A 21740-nucleotide genomic window follows, 5' to 3' on the forward strand; every position below is an offset into this window, starting at 1 on the left:
GAAAGGTTGAAGGAAAAGAGGAATGTGTAGGCAAGGACTCCAGAGGTCCAGAAGTACCAACAAGAATGGGAGCAGTAACAGTTCACAAGACAAGTGGGGTGGGGGTGGGGGGACCCTGGGACTTTGTGTGAAAGAGGCCTAACCTGCAAATAACCAGATGGTTGGAATTGAGCCAGTACCAAATTGAGGTCATTGTATGTCACTGCCCATTGCTCTAGTCAGCAGTACTGGGGTGTGGAACTTAGCATCTATCTAATGAGGGAAAACCCCTTTTTTTTTCTGCCCATGCACTAAAATCTGACCCTTGAAACCTTAGTGCTAGTATTCCTAGCCTGTGTTAAGTCAGAGTAAAGGAGGTGTGGAGTTAATTTGACAAGCTCTCAATAGGAGCTGAAAACTTCCTCTGTCTAATAGAACAGCTATGGTTTGCAAAAGTGTTACAGATTCTTTCAGTGTCAATCATGGGGATTCCAAGAGACCTACTTTCTTCCTCCTAGGAAGAGAACTTTTAGAAATTTAACCCAGACTCCCAATGAACTCTGGCCTCTTCCTCTAAATAACTCCCTCTCACTATTCTTGCTGGGGCCCAAACCCACTCAGGTCCCCTTTCTTATTGTTCCAGACCCCCCCCCCCAAGAGACATCAGTTGCATCAAAATCTAACTGACCACATTCAGTCCCCAAACATTCAAGAGAGGCTCTGTGCTAGGTGTCAAGTCAACTACAAAGATAAATAAAATATGGCCCCTACTCCCAAGGTAGGGATACCCAGAAGAAATCTGACTCATACCCAGTTAATTGATAAGTAGTTAAATATAACAGTTTGAGAATACAAATGGGCTTGCTATTAGAGATGTCACTGGAGATAGAGGGAAGGAAGACTTTTTGGAGGACATGGCATTTTAATTAGGTCTTAAAAATTAGATAATAATGCTTGGAAGGCTTTGGGGAAAATGAACAGATATATCGAGACTAATTTGGGTAGAGCCTAGGTTATGTGAAAACTGGAAAGATGAGTTGATGCCAAACTGTTCAGGTCTTTAATGCTTCTCTGAGGAATGTAGGTGCACATAAAAGTGATATGTCCAGAGCTACTCTTTAGATAGAAAACTTAAATGTGTAGGATGGATTCCAAGTGGAAAAAAACTGATGGCAGAAGATTTTATTAGAAATCCGCAGGGAATTAATATATAAAGTGGTCATGAGAGCCTTCACTAAGATTGTGGAAGTGGAAAAAAGGGCAGGTAAAAATATTGTTACTAAGGTCAAATTGATTGGCCATAGTGATTAGATATTGAAGAGGATAACGTAAGAGATAACCTTATGGGAGCAGCTTGGTGGTTGAGTGGATAGAGAGCCAGGAAATCAGAGGTCCTGGGTTCGAATATAACCTCAGAAGCTTTCTAGCTGTGACCTTGGGCAAGTCACTTAACCTCAGTTGCCTAGCCCTTAACTCATAGTATTGATTCTAAGACAGAAGGTAAGGATTTAAGAAAAAAACTAAGATAAACTTCTTGTTTTGAGCCTGGGTGATGGGAGAAAATAATAGGGCTCAATAAAAGGAGGCTGTTTGCTTTAAAAAGGTATTATTTCAGGAAACTGAAAGGAGAAGAGCATAGGTGGAATAAGGGTTTTGAAAATAAACCTCCATCTTAGTTCTGCCACTCTTCTGTCAAGCTTTTCCAGAGAACAGATGCCAGAGTGATATTTCTCCAAGGCACTTTTTGTTAGAGGATGGGAAATGTGAAGTCAGAAGGAAGGGATTAGATAGTGCCCAGGGAGGATACTGATCCCAAAATTATGGAAAGTCAACTGAAACTCCTTGGTAAGAGTAGATGAGATAATGGGCAGGAAGGAAAGAGCAGAAGAAAGAGTCAGGGGAAGAGCTAATATTACTTTACAGGTTAATAGGGAACCAGCTCCAGATGACATCTCTTTTGTTTCTCCCTCTTCCCCCAACAGGGTTTCTGCTCCTGGCTGACAGCCATCTTCAGGATAAAGTAAGTATAATAGAGCCTCAGGTTCCCCAAATCCTCATCTGACAGCCCTCAGCCAATGTCCAAAGTTTCCAAGCCAGAACATTTAAGGATTCTAGCCTGATACTTCCTAGATCTCACTGGGCTTCACCCAGGAGAGGAATTACATTTATCCCTGTTTCCCTCTTCCCCATCCCTATCCAGTATCATCACTGCCTTACCCTGTCACCACAGCCCCCCTTCCTGCCATCAGGCCTGTTTGGCCAAAATGGTAGGGCAGTTAGGTAAAACAGTTCCCTATTCATCAACAGGCGTGATCAGGTGCCCAGCAGGCAGGAGAAGGTGCCCCACAGGCAGAAACATCTATCCAGCAGGCAGGAGCGAGGGTCCAGCAGGCAGGAGCAGGTACCCAGCAGTCAGAAGCGACTACCTAAAAGAACAAAGGAACTGCTCAGCAGGGAACACCTGCTTCCCCCCCCAGGGAGGACCTACTGTCCAACTGGCAGGGGCCGATGCACACCAGGCAGAACCTACTGCCCGGTTGGCAGGGACAAGTGCATGGCAAGCCGGAATCACTGTTCCTCCGGCGGGAGACAAAGGATAACTGGGAGGAGCCAGTGTTCAACTGGCAGGTGTTACTAGCCATTAGGGAGGAGCAAATATTCGTGAGGAAGGGGAAAAAGTCCAGCAGGGAGGACCACTCCTTCTGGCAGGGCCAGGACTTTAGATGGCAGGAGAAACCCAACAGCTGGAGACAGGAAACCGTCAACTGGAAGGAGCAATTAATCAGCTGGCAGGTGGAAGCATCCGGAAGGCAGGAGGACTCAGCTCACAGTCAGAATCAAGAACCCAAAGAACGAAAAGAAAGTCAGGCATCACAAAAAGTCATCTTGGCGAGGTTAGCTGGCTCCCCAACCAATTCCCCCAGCAGAAGGACAGAGCCCCTTATCAGAAATCAGCCTTTCTGACACTTCAAGGTACCGCTGATGCACCAATGATATTTTTCTCCCTTTTCCCATTCCTAATTAAATTATTTATTCCTTCGCTCTCCATTACTGCCTCCTTCTTCCCTCTTCATTTCTCCTCTTCCCTTTATACCCCTCTACCCTTTTCTCACCCCACTCCCATTTTCCCATTCCTTTCTTCTCCTATGCTCAAGCTATACACAGTGGTCATACAAAGATGACACTTCCTGCCATAAACTCACACAGGACCAAAGATAAGTATGATAGGACCAAAAGAGCAAACAAAACAAATGGATCAATTCTAGGAAAATGGGAGGAAGAAAAACACTTAGCTGGAAAGATGAGGGAAGACTTCACAGGGGAGGAGAAGAATTCTGAAAGTTGGGGTCAAAGGAGACTATATTCTAGCCATTGGGACAGTTCCAGAGGGAGAGATGGTACTTAGGATTGGGGGACACCTGGTAGCCCACCATGGGTCAGAGAGAGAGAAGTACAGTAAATGTGAAATGAGGCTAGAAATATGGAGAGGAGCCAGGCTGTAGAGTGGCATAAGTGTTGGCTCAAAACATTTGTATTTTAGCCCAGAAACAATAAGAAGGCTCCCAGGGGCAGAGGGCTGGTTTAGAGTCAAGAGACTGTAGAATGTAGTGGAAGGTCAGACTTGAACCTTAGGAAGATTTCTTTTGACATTTGTGTGATGGATGAATTGGAAAAGAGGGGGTCAGGAGACCAGCTAGGAAGCTGCTATTGAGAGTCCAGGTGAGATGGGGTGCAAGTCTGAACTAGGGACACAAGAATGAGCAAAAATGGGAGCACCAAGGCAAGAGGAGGAAGAATAGAACAAATAGGACTCCCCACTCATCACCCCATCTCCTTTCTCCTGCTCTTCATTCACTTCTGTGTCATGTTTTTTGTCTATCCTTTCCTCTCCTGATCATCTTGCTTCTCTCCCTTTTGAACCTTAATGTGGTAGCGACTGAATGACCTAGTGGATAGGGAGCCAGGCCTGGAGACAGATGGTACTGAATTTAAATCTAGTTTCAGAAACTGTCTATGTGTGACCCTAGGGAAGTCACTTAACCCCAATTGCCTAGCCCTTACTGCTCTTCTGCCTTAGAACCAAAAATTAGTATAAATTGTAAGAAAGAAGGTACGGGTTGAGGGGTTTTTAAGTGTCTCCTCTCCACTGCTGTTTTGTCCCTTTGAGTTACTAGGGTTTTTAGAGCAGAGCCCTGGCATGCTCAATTCTCTGCCTTAGGAACATTATTTTGGCAACTGAATGAAAGATAGATTGGAGAATGGAGATACTAGAACTAGCAGGGAGGTCATTTAAGTCTCTTTTATGAAAGCTGATGAGATTCCCAATGGTAAAAATGTGTAGAGAAAGAAGAGAAAAGGGCTCAGGACAAAGCCATTGGGGACACTCACACCTAGAGGGTGGGACATGGATGGTGAATCAAACAGAGGACTCATTAATGTAGCAAATTATGAAAAGGATGAATCAGACCAATAGGAGAGTCAAAAGGAAGCAGTGTCATGGAAACCAAAGGAGGGAGGCAGCTGGTATGTAGATGAATGTTTCCCAACATTAGGCTGTGATATTGAGATGAGAGAGAAAATGATTTAAAAGAAACAAGGACAGGTTTGCAGAGGAGAAATAATTGAGGGCACAATTAGAAGGCCTGAGACCAGGAGAAGCTAAACTAAAGGGAAAAAGATGGTATAGAGAGCTGAGAAGTGAAAGCTGATGGAAAACGGCCTTGATTTTCTCAGTTAAGTAGGAGGAAGGTCTTCCCCAGACATGGAGGGAGGGAGAGATGGGGGAGAAGGAATGACCCAAAACTTGCAGAGAGAAGCAGTTGCTTGGGACAGCTACTATAGATAATGTAATAATCAATACAGTAAGAAAAGGATTGCCATGCAGTAATGAGGACCCAGATGAACCTCATGTGGCAGGACAGACAAAAGACAAGACCTTGGAGTCTCCTTTGGTGAAAGTAACTCCAGTCTTCGATTTTGCAAGATGTGAGCAGAGATAGAACAAGAAGACAAGTGATTCAAGGGTTTGGAAGTGTGTGTAACTGAGATGGCCAACTATAGGATCATGACTATGAAAAGAGAATGATGAGGCCAGGGCAAGCTTGTCCGACAGGATTTATGTAGAGGGAATGGAGGTATCAACAAGGACAAAGAATAGTTTTAGGAAGAGTAATGGGTATGAGTAGAGATGGAAGATGGGAAATTATACAGGAGTAGTGTCAGCGGAGCAATGGTCCTGGGGGGTGGTTAAAGTTAAGTGAGGAAAATATAAATATGGGAATGGGATTGGGGGAGGGGGGGATATTGAGCTAGAAGACCAGAAAATTTGAAGTTACATCAACATATGCCTCTTTCTTTCCTCATCCTCTCTTTTTCCTTATTCATACTTCTTTTCTGTTTCCATTTCCTTTCCCTCTTCCTTCTCTAATCATCTCTCTCTCTCTCTCTCTCATTCACACACACACACACACACACACATACACACATACACACATACATCCTGCATCCCCTTGCAGCAAGAAGGGAGGTCAAGGGGGTGCTATTTCCTATCTGAAAGAAGTAGACAAATACAAGTGTGAAAGCCAAAGATTAGGAGAAGGGAATGGCTATTGCCCTTCCCCTCTTCACTGGTTCTGATTCTATATCCTTCCCCATCTCCTGCCTCCCTTCCCCTTCCATCCTGCTCCCCAGGGATGAGGAGATCTTGGACAAGTGTGGGGGTGATGCAGTGCACTACCTGACATTCCAGCGGCACATCATTGGTCTGCTTGCAGTCGCAGGTGTTCTCTCCGTGGGCATTGTGCTTCCTGTCAACTTCTCAGGGAACCTGCTGGGTCAGTGAGGGGAAGAAAGGGGAGGGAAATGACTCGAATGAATGATTGAATGAATGAGAAACTCTTACAATGTGCCAAGTACCAGGGAACAGGAAATGGGCCAATTCCTGATTCTGATAGCCTCCTGTCTTTTTTCTTTCTTCCTCTACCCCAAGAAAACAACCCCTACAGCTTTGGGAGAACCACCATTGCCAACCTAGACTCAAGGTAAGAATCAAAGGGGAAGATATATGCTAGTGTGAAACAGACGGTGAGCATAACACGGGGCTCAAAAGAGGGATGAGGAAAGAAACCAAGAGCATGGGCAAAGGGATAAGAGATGCCTGGATGGGAATATGATCTCATGGGGCAGCAGGAAAATCTCAGGGTTGCTCAGTGAGGGAAACAAGAACGGGGAATGGAGCAAGGGTAGAGACTGTAGGATTCATTGTTCAGAGTTTTGGGAAGAACCACTGGAGAGAGAGACCTCCAATAAGAGGAGATGACCTTAAACTGCAACAGGAGAAAGCATTTAACCTGTAGCATATCACCAGTACAGAGACTGGGCATTGGAGTGAGGGGACCTCTCCAAAGACACTCAGAACAACTTATAGGGCACATAGTATGAATATTTTCCCCATTTTATAAACACTAACTGGGATGCAAATAAGGAAAAGGAATTTTGTCCATCACACAACTGGTTAGTAGTGGAGTCAGGCCTCTGCCCCCCAAGTCTCTTGACTCCCTACTGTCAGACTCTTTACTACATGGGGATACTCCTAGGGGGTGTCAAGTGAACAAATATTTATTAAGCACCTACTGTATACCAGGTACTCCACTGAGCTCTGGGGTTACAATGAAAAGCAAGAAACAGTCCCTACTCTCAAGGAGCTTAGTGTAATGGGGGAGACAATATGCAAATACATGTGAACAAGATCTAGTCAAGATAAAAAGCATTGAAGGGCACCTAGAAAGACTTCCTGCAGAAGGTGGAGTTTAAGCTGAAACTTGAAGGAAGCTAGGAAGCCAGAAGGCAGAGACCAGGAAGGGGGACAACCAGGGAAATGCCCAGTCAGGAGATGGAGTGAAATGTGAACAGCCAAGAGGCCACTATCATTGAGACATTGAAAATATAAAAGGTAAGAAGACTGGAAAAGGGGGCAACTAGATGGCTCAGTGGAGAGAGCCTGAAGATGGGAGGTCCTGAGTTCAAATGTGATGCTCAGACCCTTCCTAGCTGTATGGTTTTAGAAAGACCCTTGGCAAGTCACTTAACCCCAGTTGCCTAGCCCTTACTTTCTTCTGCCTTGGAACCACTACTTAGTATCAATTCTAAGAAGGTATAGGTTAAAAAAAGAAGACTGAAAAGGTAGAAAAAGTCTTTAAAAGTCGAACATAAGTTTATAGGTGATCTTGCAGGTACTCTAGAAGGAGCCAGTGGAGTTTATGAAATAGAAGGAGTAACGTGATCAGATGTGTATTTCAGGAGACTGATTTTCATAGCCAAGTGAAGGATAGAATTGAGTAGCAAGAAATTTAAGACAGGGAGACCAACCCAAAGACTAATTCAGTAGTCCAGGGATCAGGGGATGAGGGCCCATATCAGTAATGAACCTTGTAGACAGTGAATTTTCAGTCTATGATTGAGTTTGAGGAGACATTTCAAACAACCTTTTTGATAGAGTAAGAAATTTAGAGATCCCAAAGTGAACTATTTAATGCATGGAGGTCAGTGCTTTTGGGAACAGGGTTTGAATCCCAACTAGAGGCAGCCTCCCTTAAATTCCCCATTTCTTTTGCAGTAACAACCGGCTATGGCTGCACACCTCTTTCGCCTTCCTATACCTACTACTCACTGTGTATACCATGCGAAGACATACCTCCAAGCTGCGCTATAAAGAAGATGACCTGGTAAGCAAAAATTAAAGAGACATGCTGCACCTATATCAGTCCCCAGCCTCAAATCCATATTGCCATTTCTTCATTCTTCCCCTTTTGTCCCCTCTTTTCTTTTTTTCTCTCATCTTTCTTTTTTTTCTGTCTTCTCCATCCTCTTTTCACCTGGGTTCCTCACTTTATCTTCTTGTTTCCTCCCTACTCTGCTCTTCTGTTTTCTTTTTTTCTTATCCCCTATCCTGTCCTTTCTCCCCATTTCCACCTCATCCAATAAACACCCTGCCCTGATGAAAATCCTCAGACAATAAGGGAATGGATGGGGAGAGTCTATTTTTGGTCCAGGTCTTCTACCTGATGTCTTTAGTCTTCAATGTCTATCTTCTCCATCATGGTCCCATCTTCTCCCTCAAGCCCTAGTACCACCTCCCACCACCACCATAAGCTGTTCTCTGATCTCAGGCCCTGCCCAGACCTTCCATAGTGAGTGCTCTGCTACCCCTAAAAATGTTAGGATCTAGCAGAGTGAAGTACTTTCCATATTCCCCTTCCCCCAGGTGAAGCGCACCCTCTTCATCAATGGCATCTCCAAGTATGCAGAATCAGAAAATATCAAGAAGCACTTTGAGTGAGTCAACCCCATGTCCCTTTCTGCATCTACTAGGGCCTCTCCTACCCTTCCTAGCCTCTCCTCCCTCTGGAGGCAGAGCACCAGCATGGCCACATGGGCAAGGAGGAGGGGAAGAATGGTTGCTAGGTTGTGTCCTAGGGAGAAGACATGTTGGGTGAATTGGTGGAAGGCCATGCCTCTCACAGATGGTGATGGGGAACTATGTCATAGGGAGGCGTATCCCAACTGCACAGTGCTTGAAGCCCGTCCTTGCTATAACGTCGCCAAACTGATGTCCCTGGAAGATCAGAGGTGAGTAGTTCTCTGAAAGAGGCCATGGTAAGAGGGGCACTTCCATTTTTCTCTCCCTTCTAGGGATGTAGAAACTATGGGTATAGCTTGAAGAACTCAAGCCAAACTTCAGAAAGGACTTGGAGAGTTGACATGTAAAGTCCAAGGGAACCACCAAGAAGGCTGTGATTATAACTTTTCTTAGAGGGTTCTAAAAAATAAGACTTTTCCCTTCCTCTATTGTTTGTTTAGAGGCAGGTAAAACCTCTCAGGGGCTCAATGACCTTCAAAATCAACTGACCTCCCCCAAACCTAGACTCGACCTAGAGGACCCTCAGGGATGGAAGGTGATAGCAGAGTGAAAAGTCAGGGTACTACCCCTACTCTGCCACACTATTGATGGGTAGACTTGTCCCCTGGGTCCCACAGGAAGGAGGCAGAACGAGGAAGGATATACTTCAGCAACCTTCGGGCCAGAGAGAACACTCCCACCATGATCAACCCCAAGCCTTGTGGGCACCTCTGCTGCTGTGTTGTACGAGGCTGTGAAGAGGTAGGGCTCCTGGAACCTCCAGGGCAACACTGAAGGGGAAGGGAAATGGGAAGATACACCAGAGGGCAAATACAAGTATGGGTACAGAGGCCTGTGTTCCCCAGAAAAAACTCAACCCTACAGAAATGCCAAAACACCTATGAAATACTGGGAATATGGGCACTGCTATCTACTCGCCCCACCCCACCCCACATCCAGAAGACTCAGCATAGGCCAGACAGAAGAGTATGACTTAACTGAAAGAATACTGGGACCAACACTTAGTTCTGCCACTTAATAACTGGAGGACCTGAGGCAAGCTGCTTGATATCTCTGAAGCTCAGTTGCCTTATCTGTAAAATGGGATTAATGACACTTGCAGTGTTTATCTTAGAGAATTGTTTTATATGAAAAGAAATCCTTCTCTTTCCCTAAATTCCCTCTTCTCTCTTGCCAGACTGCACCAAAAATGCCTATCTTTCTCCCTGAAACCCTGAGACAGTTCTCTCTGTGAACTCCTCACCCCCACCTCTCCTCTTCCACAGGTGGAGGCCATCCAGTACTACACAGAGTTGGAGCAGAAGCTGAAAGAAGAGTACAAACAGGAGCAGGAGAAAGTGAATCAAAAGCCACTGGGCATGGCTTTTGTGACCTTCCACAATGAGAGCATTGCCGCACTGTAAGCCCAAGGAGATAGCCTGCCCCTCAAACTTCCCTAAACCCTACCACCAAGACCTCACTTTGTGACCTTGCCCTATCTTCTGACTCCTAGCTGCCACTTCTAAAGACACTATTTTGGCAGCTTCATAATGGGCCAGCATGCATCTCATCCCCATTTTCTACACTGTTAGGGCTTCTATGCCAGTGCCCCTCCAACTCTGTCTTGTGTCCCCCAGTGCCATCATCTCTTCTTCTTCCGCCCATAGCCTCTTCTCTTTTTCTCTGTGTTCTCTCCAGTGTCATCTCCCTCTGCACCTAAATTGAATATTATGTTGACCTTTTCCCTTCTACAGTATCCTAAAGGACTTTAATGCATGTAACTGGCAAGGCTTTACATGTCAGGGGGAGCCCCGGAGCTCATCCTGCAGCGACTCCCTGAACATCAACAACTGGACGGTCTCTTTTGCCCCTGACCCTCAAAACATCTACTGGTAAGGAGGCAGCTGGGTGGCTCAGTAGATTGAGAGCCAGTCCTATAGACGGGAGGTCCTGGGTTCAAATCTGGCCTCAAGACACTTCCCAGCTGTGTGACCCTGAGCAAGTCACTTGACCCCCATTGCCTAGCCCTTAACACTCTTCTGCCTTGGAGCCAATACACAGTATTGACTCCAAGACGGGAGGTAAGGGTTTAAAAAAAAAAAGAACATCTACTGGTAAGAGCAAAGGCTTGGGCGCATGGTCTGGGATTGCCAAGGAGGCTAGGAAGGCCATTAAGGAGAGGTTCTGGAGAGTCTGCTGGGTCAGGCCTTCATAATCTGGTGTAGGATGATAGGACAGGAAAGCTGAGATGGACTGCATGGAGGGGAGAGGGTGGTCCTCATGATAAAGCCCTGGGCATAGGAGGCATCTCCTGAGATGACATTCTTCCCTTCCACATACGATCCATACACATACAGGGAGAACCTCTCCATCCGTGGCTTCACCTGGTGGTTTCGATGTCTGATTATCAATGTGGTGCTCTTCCTCCTGCTGTTTTTCCTCACCACTCCTGCCATCATCATCACCACAATGGACAAGTTCAATGTCACCAAGCCTGTGGAATTCCTCAATGTGAGATTCTCTTCCCCCAATCTCAGTCCTTCTACTCTAGTCCCCAGCCCCTATGTGGGCCACTGGAACGTGAGATATCACACAACACTGACTTCCTGTTAGCTGCCTCTTCCCCTCCTTGTACAAAATCTAGACCTGGCTTTTTCATCTTTAAAATGAGAGGGTCAAGGGGCAGGTAGGTGGCAGAGTGGATGGAACACCAGGCCTGGAGACAGGAGGACCCGAGTTCAAATACAGTCTGAGATAATACTTCCTAGCTATGTGACCCTGGTCAAGTCACTTAAACCCCATTGCCTAGCCCTGGCCCTTCTGCCTTAGAGTTGCTATTAAAATAGAAAGTAAGTGTTTAAAAAAAATGAGAGAATTGGATTATATGATCTTTAAGGTGCTTTCTATTTCTAAATGCTCTGATGCTTTTTGTCTAGCTAGTCCATAAGTGTCTTCCTGGGGTAATCAGATGCTTAGGGTTCTGTCTGTGTACCCTCATGAATTTACCCATACTTTCAAAATCAGGCATTTATTAAGTACCTTGCATGTGCTGTGCTAGGCACTGAGGAAAATAGAAAGATTATATACCTGCTTTTCAGGTCTAGATAATGAGGCTTTAAGCTCCCTTCTCCCTCACTCCTTGCCTCAAAACACCTCAACCCTTCCACCATGTGGTTATTTCAGTATTAACCTCTGCAGCCCCCTGTCCAATAAAATCCTCCTTCTTCAGCTCTGTTCTTTTTGCTATCTGCACTCACTCTCCAGTGCTCTTGTTCATATACCCCACCCACCAACCCTGAGGGATATTCTTCTGGGAACCAACTACCTATACACATGCATGTACATACATTCACACATGTTCACATGCTAGCCCGAGGATCAGTTGACCTAGATTTTAATCCTCGCTCTGCTACTAATTAGCTGGGTGACTTCTAGCAAGTCACTTTTCTAAAGACCAACAATCTGGACAAAGTGGCCTCCAAGAGCCTTTCCCATTCTAGAGAGGCCTTGTTCATACTAGTACATGTTCTCCTAAGATCTTGCATTGGAATCTCAAAAGTTTCACACCCAGAGTAGCCATTTGATTAATGGGAGACAAGAGAATGTTGGCTAGAGACAGCGACTTGGGCCGGGATAGGGCAGATCCAGGTCTCCTGATGTCATTGCCTCTTTCCTTTGTCCTTCCCACAGAACCCTATCATCACCCAGTTCTTCCCCACTTTGCTGCTGTGGTGCTTCTCAGCCCTGCTCCCCACCATCGTCTACTACTCCACCTTCCTAGAGAGTCACTGGACACGGTGAGATGCCCAGGCTCAACTTCACCACCTCCTAGCCTGTGTTCCTATGGTGGGGAGAAGAAGGCCATGGGGCTTGGTAGAGGAACCCTCCTTGGCTTCAGATCCTAGATGTTGCACTTACTTTTCTGGGACAACTTAGACAAATCACTTCCCTTTTTTCCTTCACTTTCTTCAATTTACCATCCAAAAATGAGGAGGCCATGGGAATAAAAAGCAAAAAAAAAATGGATCTGCCCTCTAGAAGTTTACATTCTCTGGTAGGGGCAGAGGATGGGGTTAAATTCAAAGACAAGATGCTTTGAGGAAAGAAAGAATAACTAGGACATTAGAAAAAGCTTCAAGAGGAAGGTAGAAACAGAACTAGAGGTCCCTTCTTGCTCTCAGTCTTCCCCAATCCTTTGAAGAGAAGGGAAAGAAAGAAATTGAGGTCAGTGGGGAGCAGGAAGCCCCAGACTGGTGATGTTGATGGCCAAAATGATGACTCTTCCCTGTCCCGCTCCAGCTCTGGAGAGAACAGAACGACCATGCACAAATGCTACACATTCTTGATCTTCATGGTACTGCTACTGCCTTCTCTGGGCCTGACCAGGTAGGAGCTGGGATTCAATGACAGGTATCCTTATGAGGGAGTGAAGGGAGGTTAGGCACCTGTCCCCTGGATCTCTTGTCTCCCTAGGGTAGAGCTCCCCCAAAGGAGAATAAACAGAGAGGCCAATCCCTGGGAGGTGGGAGGGAAAGAGAATGGGGAAGAAGTGAGGATTGCGTCTCACCAGTACCTTCTCATTCACCCTCCCTGCAGCTTGGACTTCTTTTTTCGCTGGCTCTTCGACAAGAAGTTTTTGGCTGAAGCGGCCATTCGGTTTGAGTGAGTGACTGGGGGTACACAGGAGTGGAGGGGGGACATCTAGATGACAAGAAAGGTGGAGGGGACCACAGAACAATCATGGCCTCCCATAGGGAGAGGAGACTGGCATCAATGAAGGGGCAGATTGCTATTTGTTGGGGGTGTCCAGGGACACTTCTTCTGGGAATTTTTATGGCTGGTGTATCCATGGGGATAGACAGACTCTATTGGTCTACTTCAGGATGGTAGGGACTGTGTTGGAAAGGGGGATGGCTGGGTGGCTTCTCTGGGCATCTTAGAGACTGGCAGTGGGCTGAGATTGCCCTAAAACAGGCACATATTCTAGGGTGTCTCTGTTCACAAGCTCTGAGGTGTCTGTAGGAACATAATATATTCTAGTGGTTTCTGTGGATAGGTTGATTGGGTCAAGGTTGAGGATGTGCTCTGGAAATCTGAGAGCCACATTGAGTGTCTGTCTTTAGGGACACCCACTCTAGAAGGCACCTCTACTCTGAGAGTACATACCCTGGATAGGGGATATCTGAGAGCCCCTGTTTGCCTAGGAGTCCCTGTTCTAGTAGTGTCTGTGGGGGTCTTTCCCCTGGTGTCTCTACGGGTGAGTCAGCCAATAAATATTTACTAAGCGCTGAGGATAGAAAAAGGGTCAAATGGCAGTAACCATGAAGAGAGACAAACTCCAACACATCTAGAGTTATCGCTGATGGTTCCACATTCAAGTGGTTTCTGTGAGTGGGGTGTCTGGGGACATGCTTTGGGGTATCTCTGGGTATGGTATCTGTGAGGAAACTTTGCGATGGTCCCTCTGAGGGTACACTTTCTCAGTGTCTGGAGACGTGCACTGTAGTGGTCTCATTCTGGAAGTCCAAAACCCACATCGAGGTGTGTCTGTAGAACACCTGCTCTAGCGGCATCTGAGGGCCCTCCCTTGGAGCATCTTCCAAACTGTTTGTGATGTGGAACATCTGCGGCAAATGCACACTGGGAATCTCTGAAGCACAGTCTGGATGTCTGTGTACACACATGCCTGGGGTGGGATGTCTAAGGTCATATTGGGGTGTCCATTGCACACATTCCCTGGTGCTCTTAGTGGGCAAAACATTTGTAGGAATGTGCTCAATGGAGTGTATTTTGGGATGTCTACAGGGAACATTTCATGGAAATCTCTGTGTGTAAGATTATCCATGGAAACAGTGAATCTCTATGGGACATACTTGATGAGGTGTCTAGGGGAACACTGGTGGGACAAATGGGGACAAACTCTCTGAGACATTTGGGGTCTCTGTGGATGGTGTGTGCAGGAGACATAGTCCAGCAGTGTCTCTGGTCTGAGACATCCTCTAGGAAGGGGAGAACCTGAGCTCTCTGGTGCTTGCTCTGAGTAGGACAACTATGGGAATATACTCGGGAAGAGTCCGATCAACCTAAAGCAGTCAAACTGACCACCTCATTTCCTCAGAGAGGGCTGGGTCCCATGTGCGGAAGAGTACCCAGAGGGCAGGGTGGATTCCAAGGGGTGAGCAATATGGTGGGGGGCGAAGTAGAGGGCCACAGAGAGCACTCCCCATAGCTGTGAGAGGAAAGGCCAGCAAGTATATGGATTGGGGACTGAGCCTCATGGTGCCCTTCACAATTGGGCACGGTAGTGGAGCACCAATGGTGCCCACAGGTGTGTGTTCCTGCCGGACAACGGCGCCTTCTTTGTCAACTACGTCATTGCCTCGGCTTTCATCGGCAATGCCATGGACCTGCTGCGAATCCCAGGGCTGCTCTTATACATGATCCGTCTCTGCCTCGCCCACTCCGCCGCCGAAAGGCGCAACGTCAAGCGGGTATGGTGAGGGCCTCCCCCATATGCAGCGCAGGCACTGGGCCTGGGCAGCTGGTGGGAGAGCAGAGCAGTGGGGAGAGGAGGGGCCTAAGGGAGGGCATCGGGAAGGATATGAGGTTGGGAGTGGGGAGTTAGGGTTTTGGAGAGGGGACAAGCCTCAGGACTGGTAGCCTTCTGCTCTTACACCACAAGGGGACACTTCATCCTTTTTCTAAGGAGCTGAACCTAGGCAAGCCTGTCTTTCCCTTCTCATGCTTTTGTCCTCTGACCTCTTCACACAACCACGCACACACATCCCTAGCTCCTCTGGCCCCTCAGCTCTTTCCCCCCTGTCTTCTACCCTCCCTGGCCTTCCATTCTTCCAAGCTCCCCATCTCCTTGTCACCTGCCTTCCCTTCCCCCACATCCCCTCTCCCCAACCTCCATTCTCTTTCACCTTCCATCCCTCCTTCCTTGTCTGTAACATCTTCTCTCACCTCCCCTGCCCCATACATAGTTGCCTTCCCTCTTCATCCATCTTGCCTCACCCTGTACCCCTCATCTTCCCTGCTTTCCTTCTATCACTCTGGCCTTCCAGCTCTGCCCATCCCTGTCCTGTTTCCCTGCCTCTCTAGTCCCCAGAAGTCTCTGAGCCACCTACTCCCCTCCCCTGCCCCATCTCCCCCCCAGCACCAGGCCTACGAGTTCCAGTTTGGCGCGGCCTATGCCTGGATGATGTGCGTCTTCACGGTGGTCATGACCTACAGCATCACCTGCCCCATCATCGTACCCTTCGGTAGGCAGCGCCGCGCCGGGACTTGGGCCCTGCTGAGGGGGACTTCCCTAGCTAGGGCCACTCCCCATCCTGGGAAGTATTATGTTGGGCTATGAGGGTTAGATCAGGCCTGGCCCCAAGTGGACAGAGCCCTGGACTGGGAGGTCAGAGCCCCTGAATCCTCCCACCTGGTCTCTGCCTCAGTCTGGGACCTGGCCTGTGGGTGGGGGGAGAGAACAGCCCAACCCAGGTCTGCCACTTGCAGGCTTCAAGCAAAAAAGGAGGGGAGGAGGGGGGACAGTGTGGTAAAAGTCCAGGCAGACTCAGAGGTCCTCACATACCTGAGTAATTAGACACAGACCCATTCAGGTTTGCACACATCCATATGTGTACATACGCTCATATACATACACTAAGACCCATTTAAGGGAGCCCTTAGGACCAGGAGGAACCTTTAGGTTAGTGGGAAGAGCACTCAGGGACAGAGCACTGAAGGGAAAGTGAGTCACCATGTGGAAGTTAAAGCCTGCCCCTGAGATATCTGCTATGGGTAGAACAGACTTGATAGCACTAGGGATGGGGAAGGTAGGCAGCCACCCCAGACACAATTTTCAGGGAGGAGTAACTAATGATTCTCATTAAGAATCCTTTAGATGAATGCACATACTTTCAGTGTCAGAACAGTCCTGGTGGTACACATACTTTTTGTGATATGTCCCTGTAGCATCATGGGAAATTAACAGTAATACAAAGGACAAGAACATGCAATTAACTTGGTTGCCTTCACCCAAACCTTAGCTTCCTTGAGCTATTCTGTAGGTACCTCAGCAAAGCAAATTGCAACTTAATTCTTTTCCCAGGTACCCATGGGCAAAAGCTAGCTGCAAAATGACAAATTTTCTTGGTTAGCTTACCCCAGCCCACCCTTCTCTTTAACCTACCCCCAGTCTCCTTTCTCTCTAGAATTGTCCTCAAAAGTTATCATTCTTCTCCCTTCCTATCCCTTCACTAGAATTCCTAACCTTTCAAGGAACTTGATTGGGTTTAGCTGAGGAAGGAGGCTGATAATATAAGTTAATGCATACTAAAAGGTGAATGTCTGATCTAGTTAAGGAGCTGACTGACTACCCAAGAGTCATTTGCATTCTAAAGAAAGTGCTGAATCTCCAAATCAGTGGTTCTTATCCTTCCTTGTGTCATGTGGACCCCTTTGGTAATCTAGTGAAGCCTAGGGCACCCCTTCTCAGATTAGTTTTTAAATGCACACGCTAAAATATGCAAGATTATAAAGAAAACCAATTATACAGAAATACAGTTGCCAAAATATTTCACAGACCCCAGGCTAAGAGCCCCTGCTCTAAAGGAATGGTAGAATTTCAGAGGTGGGAGGGAGGGAGAGAAGGAGGCAGAAAAGGAGTAATTCCAAATGCCCGTTCATCATACTGTAAACTCTATCCCAAATCAGTCAAATGATAGGTCACTGCCCTACGGGGCTGTGGTTCATAATGGTGGGGTAGGGGAGGGGGTGGTTAGAGGTCAGAGGTTGGGGCACTGGCCTAACTGTCCCCCCAGGGCTCATGTACATGCTGCTGAAGCACCTGGTGGACAGATACAACCTATACTATGCATACCTACCGGCCAAGCTGGACAAGAAAATCCATGCTGCGGCTGTGACCCAAGTGGTGGCGGCGCCCATCCTCTGTCTCTTCTGGCTCCTCTTCTTCTCTATCTTACGTGCCGGTGAGGGAGGCCTGTGGAGATATGGGGGGACAAGAGGGTACAGGGTGGGAACAGCTCCTATTTGGAGGGGGGCAGGGGTGATAGTCTTCAGACATTGATATTAGGAAGCTAAATCCCATGGGGCCATCCAGGCCAGTTAGGAAAGAGAAAATGTAGCCAGCTTTTCCTGACCTAGAATAGGGTCAAGAGATGGGGTGAGAGTTAAACAGTTGGAGAAAAGGTGGTGATGGGATTGAGAAGATGGAGGGAGAAATTACGGGACCCAGGAAGGAGCAGAGGGATTGAGAAGGAAAAGCCATGGCAAAGGGCATATGTCCCTAGAGGGACTTTATACAGAAGTTGAGGGAGCCACATCCTTTCCCACCCCAATCCTGTTCTCCAAACCACACAGGGTTCTTGGCCCCCACGTCCATGTTTACGTTTGTGGTCCTGGTCATCACCATTGTCATCTCTCTCTGTCACCTCTGCTTTGGATACTTCAAATATTTCAGTGCCCACAACTACAAGGTGAGATGAAAGAAGATAGCAGTGTGTAATAAAGATAGCAGTGTAAATCCATCTTAGCAACCATAGGGTGAACCTCTGAAAAACACTGCGGGGTGGCCAGGGAAGCCAGGTGGGAACAAAAACGTTCTGGCCATTGTTGGACTGGGCCACTTAGGACCCACAGGGTGGGGAGCAGGAGAGAGGTTCCTCTGAGTTGTTCATGTTTGAACCTTCATCCCCCCAGATCGAACACACAGAAGGAGGGGATGCTGCTGATGGCAGAGGCAATGGTGCCCGCTCTAATGTCAAATCTGCAGTGAGTGTCTCCTTTTCCCCGCTCCTCCCCTCCCACAAAGTGCCCTGCATGCCAAGATTTCCCACAGGGAGAGAAAATCACTGTCATGTTGGGAATGGAAGATTTGTGGCATTTTCCATAGTCCTCCCTCCACAAATCATGGACCTTGTCTCATTAAGGACCACAAAGTTTTTGGTTTGGTTTGTTTTTAAACAAATCTCAGAAGTAATACTAAGTATCCGTACTAAGGCAGAAGAGGAGTAAGGGCTGAGCAATGAGGGTTAAGGCACTTGCCCAAGGGTCACACAGCTGGGAAGGGTTGAAGGACCTCCCATCTCTAGGCCTGACTATCCACTGAGCCACCCCGATGTTACCTGACCAGAATCCCTAAAGAAAACACTTTGGGAACCTTAAATGGCACCTAAATGACAGGAGTAAGCTCCTTGAGGGCAAGGCCTGCTTTTTCTTTGGCTTTTGCTTTGTATCCTCAGCCTTGAACCCAGCCCTGCCTGACACACAAGTAAAATTTTATTGCATGTTTATCGTTTTGATTCCAATCAGAAGACTTGGTTTCAAATCCTGTCTCTGCTCCTCAGTAGCCTTACCGCCATGGGCAAGACACTGACCTCTGGGCCCATTTTCCTCCTCTTTAAAGTACTTGGATGAGATGATGTCCCAGGGCTCTCCCAGCCTGTGCCCACAGAAACAAACTCTCAGGACTGCCCCTACTAGTACAAACAGCCTGGCCTCAGAGACTATCCATCAGGAGACGTGACTTCCCCCTTTCTCCTCTCACCTTCTCTCCTTTTCCCCCACAGAAGTACATCGCTCAGGTCCTGCAGGACTCCGAGGAGGACAGGGATTCGGGGGACTCTGGGGGCTCTAGGATCTCTGAAGTATCTGGTGTGTCTGGGGTACCCAGGGCCTCTCCAAAAACCAGAGGCATGAAGGCGGCCCCCCCATTATCCTTGGGGCACGATGAGGAGACTCTGATCACCCAGGAGGAGCTCTCAGACACAGACTTCCAATCCTATGTGGAGAGCCTCATAGAGAATGAGATCCATCCACCAGTGAGGCGGGGAGGCCCTGGCGGCTCAGCCCCTGCTCCCAGCCCTTCCTCTCCCACCCGGCCCCCACGGACACTAAAACGCTAATAATTTATTAGATTTAAAGCCTCTTCCTTCCCCCCACTCTGCTTTAATTAAGGTATTTCAACCTTGGGAATATTGCCCATTGCCTCCCTCCTTGGAGGCCAGCTTCTCCCCTGAACGCCCTCCTCCCCTGCCCAATGAGGAGAATCGCCCCGAGCTGGCCCCGGGGCAAAGTGGAGGAGGGGCAATGGGGAGGTCCCCCAAAACCAGGGGCCCTTCCCCCCCACCCAGGGCAATGGCCAGAATGGGGTTAATGAGAGCCATGAGGGGCCGCTGGCTAGAGGCCTGGCAGGGGGGCAGAGTGGACAAAGGGGCGGACCTGTACCCCTTCAGTTCCCAATCCCACACCAGGCCCTGAGGCGTTGGGGGAACCTCTATCTTAACCTACCCCAGTTGGGGGTTGCATGAGAGGAGAGGGGGGCCAAGTGGGAAGTGGAGCCTATTTGTCCCCAGGTAGTGGGGAAGGAGTCTGGGGGGAGGGGGAGGGGCACAGTTGACACTGGAAAATGGGGTTTTGCACTTTTTTTTCTCCTTTAAAATAAAAATGAAAAGAAACAGGTCAGAATGTGTGTTTGGGCTATGGTGATCCTTCCCAAATCTATCCGTGCACCTATTGGTATCTTCCCCTTCCTGGCCTCTACTCCCACATACATCCCCACTGTGCCCTCCATCTCCTGGGCTTCTGGGGAAAAGCAAATACCAAGGATTGGGAGGGAGCCTTCCCACCCCGCACAAGGGACGGCTGTCTGGGGATCCAGGATGTCCCTGCAGGGATTCCTGATCAAATAGCAAGATTCAGCCTTTTCTGTACATCATTTCCATCCACCCAAAGGAGATTGATCAAAACTGCTCCAGGCTATGGATTTAGTGTCAGGTGGTCCTGGGTTCCAATGTGGCCTTAGACACTTCCTAGCTGGGGGACCCTGGACAAGTCACAACCCCCATGGCCTAGCCCTTATTTAGAATGCCTTAGAATCGGTATCACCTGGATGGTGATGGTTTTCTAAACCCTTACCTTCCATCTTAGAATCAACACTGTATTGGCCACAAGGCAGAAGAGTGGTAAGGGCTTGGCCATGGAGGTCAAGTGACTTGTCCAGGGTCACACAGCTGGGAAGTGTCTGAGGCCATATCTGAACCCAGGACCTCCTGTCTCTAGGCCTGGCTCTCCATCCACTGAGCTACACAGCTGCCCCCACCCTGTGTTTTGTTTTGTTTTTCTTAATGTGTTCTAGGCCTAATGGACCTTTTCCAATGTGGTGAATGCCACTGTAGCGCTCAGCCTAGTCCTCCGTGTTTAAACCCTGGCTCATTATCAGACAGCCCCATCCTCTCCAGTCAGCCATGACCTTGATATCTTTTAGCCCACACCTTAGGCCCACACATTTGGGTGCCAGACACCACCACCAGGGATGCGGGGTTAAACAGATGGGCCGGATTGCTGCTGATGTGCCCAGGGAGTAGCGGGTGGGTCCAAGATAAAATGAACCCGGCGTCCCAGTTCGGGCAGTATGCGGTCCTCTTCAGTAGCATCGTTTTCCAGAGCCCTCTGCGAGCGTGAACCTGATGTCCGGAGCCGCTGAGTTATTCTGATGATCACCCTCAAGCATTCTTTGGCAAACGGTCGAGGGAAGAGAGTGACTGCATACGTGAAGGCTGTCCCAGCAGGGGCTGCAGACATGAGAAGCTTGAAGGTCGGCCTTAGAGATGATTGGAAGACTAAGGAATATCAGCTATTGAGACCTAGAAAGGACCCATAATTAAAGGTTGGCCATCGAGCTAGCCATAAATTGTTTTAGTCGTGTTGACCCGTAGAAAGCTTGTGTCTGCATGAAAGTGCTTAAGGAGGGCTCTCGCATATAGGAAGCACTATAAAGAGTAGTTTATTAAGAGGTAAGGGGGGGGGGCACCTGGTAACTCAGTGGATTGAGAGTCAGGTCTAGAGACAGGAGATCCTGGGTTCAAATCTGGCCTCAGATTTGCTGTGTGACCCTGGGCAAGTCACTTAACCCCCATGGCCTAGCCCTTATCTCTCTTCTGCCTTGGAGCCAATACAGAATATTTGTTCCAAGATGGAAGGTAAGAGTTTAAAAAAAAAAAATAGGTAGCTGGATGGCTGTGGATAGGATGCCTGCCCTGAAAATAGGAGGTCCTGGGTTCTACTTTGGGTTCCTCACACAAAAGACAGGCTAGCCTGAAATCCTAAAGATGACAGATTTTTATTAAGGTGCACTTTAACTTACACTGAAGGGTTTAAGGTCTAACCTGAATCACCTCAAGGTAAGCCACAAGGGCTATAAGAAGGGCCTCAAGCAAATATTCACATTACAGTCACCAGTGAAATGATGACGCATCAGGGGAGAATTCTTTGACTCAAGTCAGTCTTCAAGGGACACTGTGAGGCCTCTGAGAAGATGATCTATAGGCTACTACAGGAAAAGGAAAGA

General features: G+C 47.9%; 1 protein-coding gene across 6 annotated transcripts in view; it reads left to right on the forward strand.

The window, feature by feature from the left end:
* TMEM63B (transmembrane protein 63B) overlaps window positions 1-19855 on the forward strand; it is a 43339-nt gene extending 23484 nt beyond the window's left edge. For 3 of the 6 annotated variants that reach the window (XM_056818303.1, XM_056818304.1, XM_056818305.1), the window contains 21 exons: window positions 1962-1999; window positions 2287-2380; window positions 2689-2873; window positions 5671-5813; window positions 5969-6020; window positions 7595-7703; window positions 8243-8313; window positions 8527-8607; window positions 9016-9139; window positions 9664-9797; window positions 10132-10269; window positions 10735-10888; window positions 12068-12174; window positions 12677-12763; window positions 12974-13039; window positions 14706-14868; window positions 15537-15642; window positions 17194-17361; window positions 17753-17868; window positions 18092-18163; window positions 18961-19855. In XM_056818303.1, the coding sequence (XP_056674281.1) occupies window positions 1962-1999; window positions 2287-2380; window positions 2689-2873; window positions 5671-5813; window positions 5969-6020; window positions 7595-7703; window positions 8243-8313; window positions 8527-8607; window positions 9016-9139; window positions 9664-9797; window positions 10132-10269; window positions 10735-10888; window positions 12068-12174; window positions 12677-12763; window positions 12974-13039; window positions 14706-14868; window positions 15537-15642; window positions 17194-17361; window positions 17753-17868; window positions 18092-18163; window positions 18961-19296 (2544 nt within the window). In that variant the 3' untranslated portion in view covers window positions 19297-19855. The remainder of the gene's footprint in view (window positions 1-1961; window positions 2000-2286; window positions 2381-2688; window positions 2874-5670; window positions 5814-5968; window positions 6021-7594; window positions 7704-8242; window positions 8314-8526; window positions 8608-9015; window positions 9140-9663; window positions 9798-10131; window positions 10270-10734; window positions 10889-12067; window positions 12175-12676; window positions 12764-12973; window positions 13040-14705; window positions 14869-15536; window positions 15643-17193; window positions 17362-17752; window positions 17869-18091; window positions 18164-18960) is intronic. The other 3 variants (XM_056818306.1, XM_056818307.1, XM_056818308.1) reach the window with 1 other exon arrangement.
* Window positions 19856-21740: the final 1885 nt, after the last annotated feature.

This window comes from Monodelphis domestica, chromosome 2 (assembly GCF_027887165.1).
Source record: "Monodelphis domestica isolate mMonDom1 chromosome 2, mMonDom1.pri, whole genome shotgun sequence".
Taxonomy (NCBI): domain Eukaryota; kingdom Metazoa; phylum Chordata; class Mammalia; order Didelphimorphia; family Didelphidae; genus Monodelphis; species Monodelphis domestica.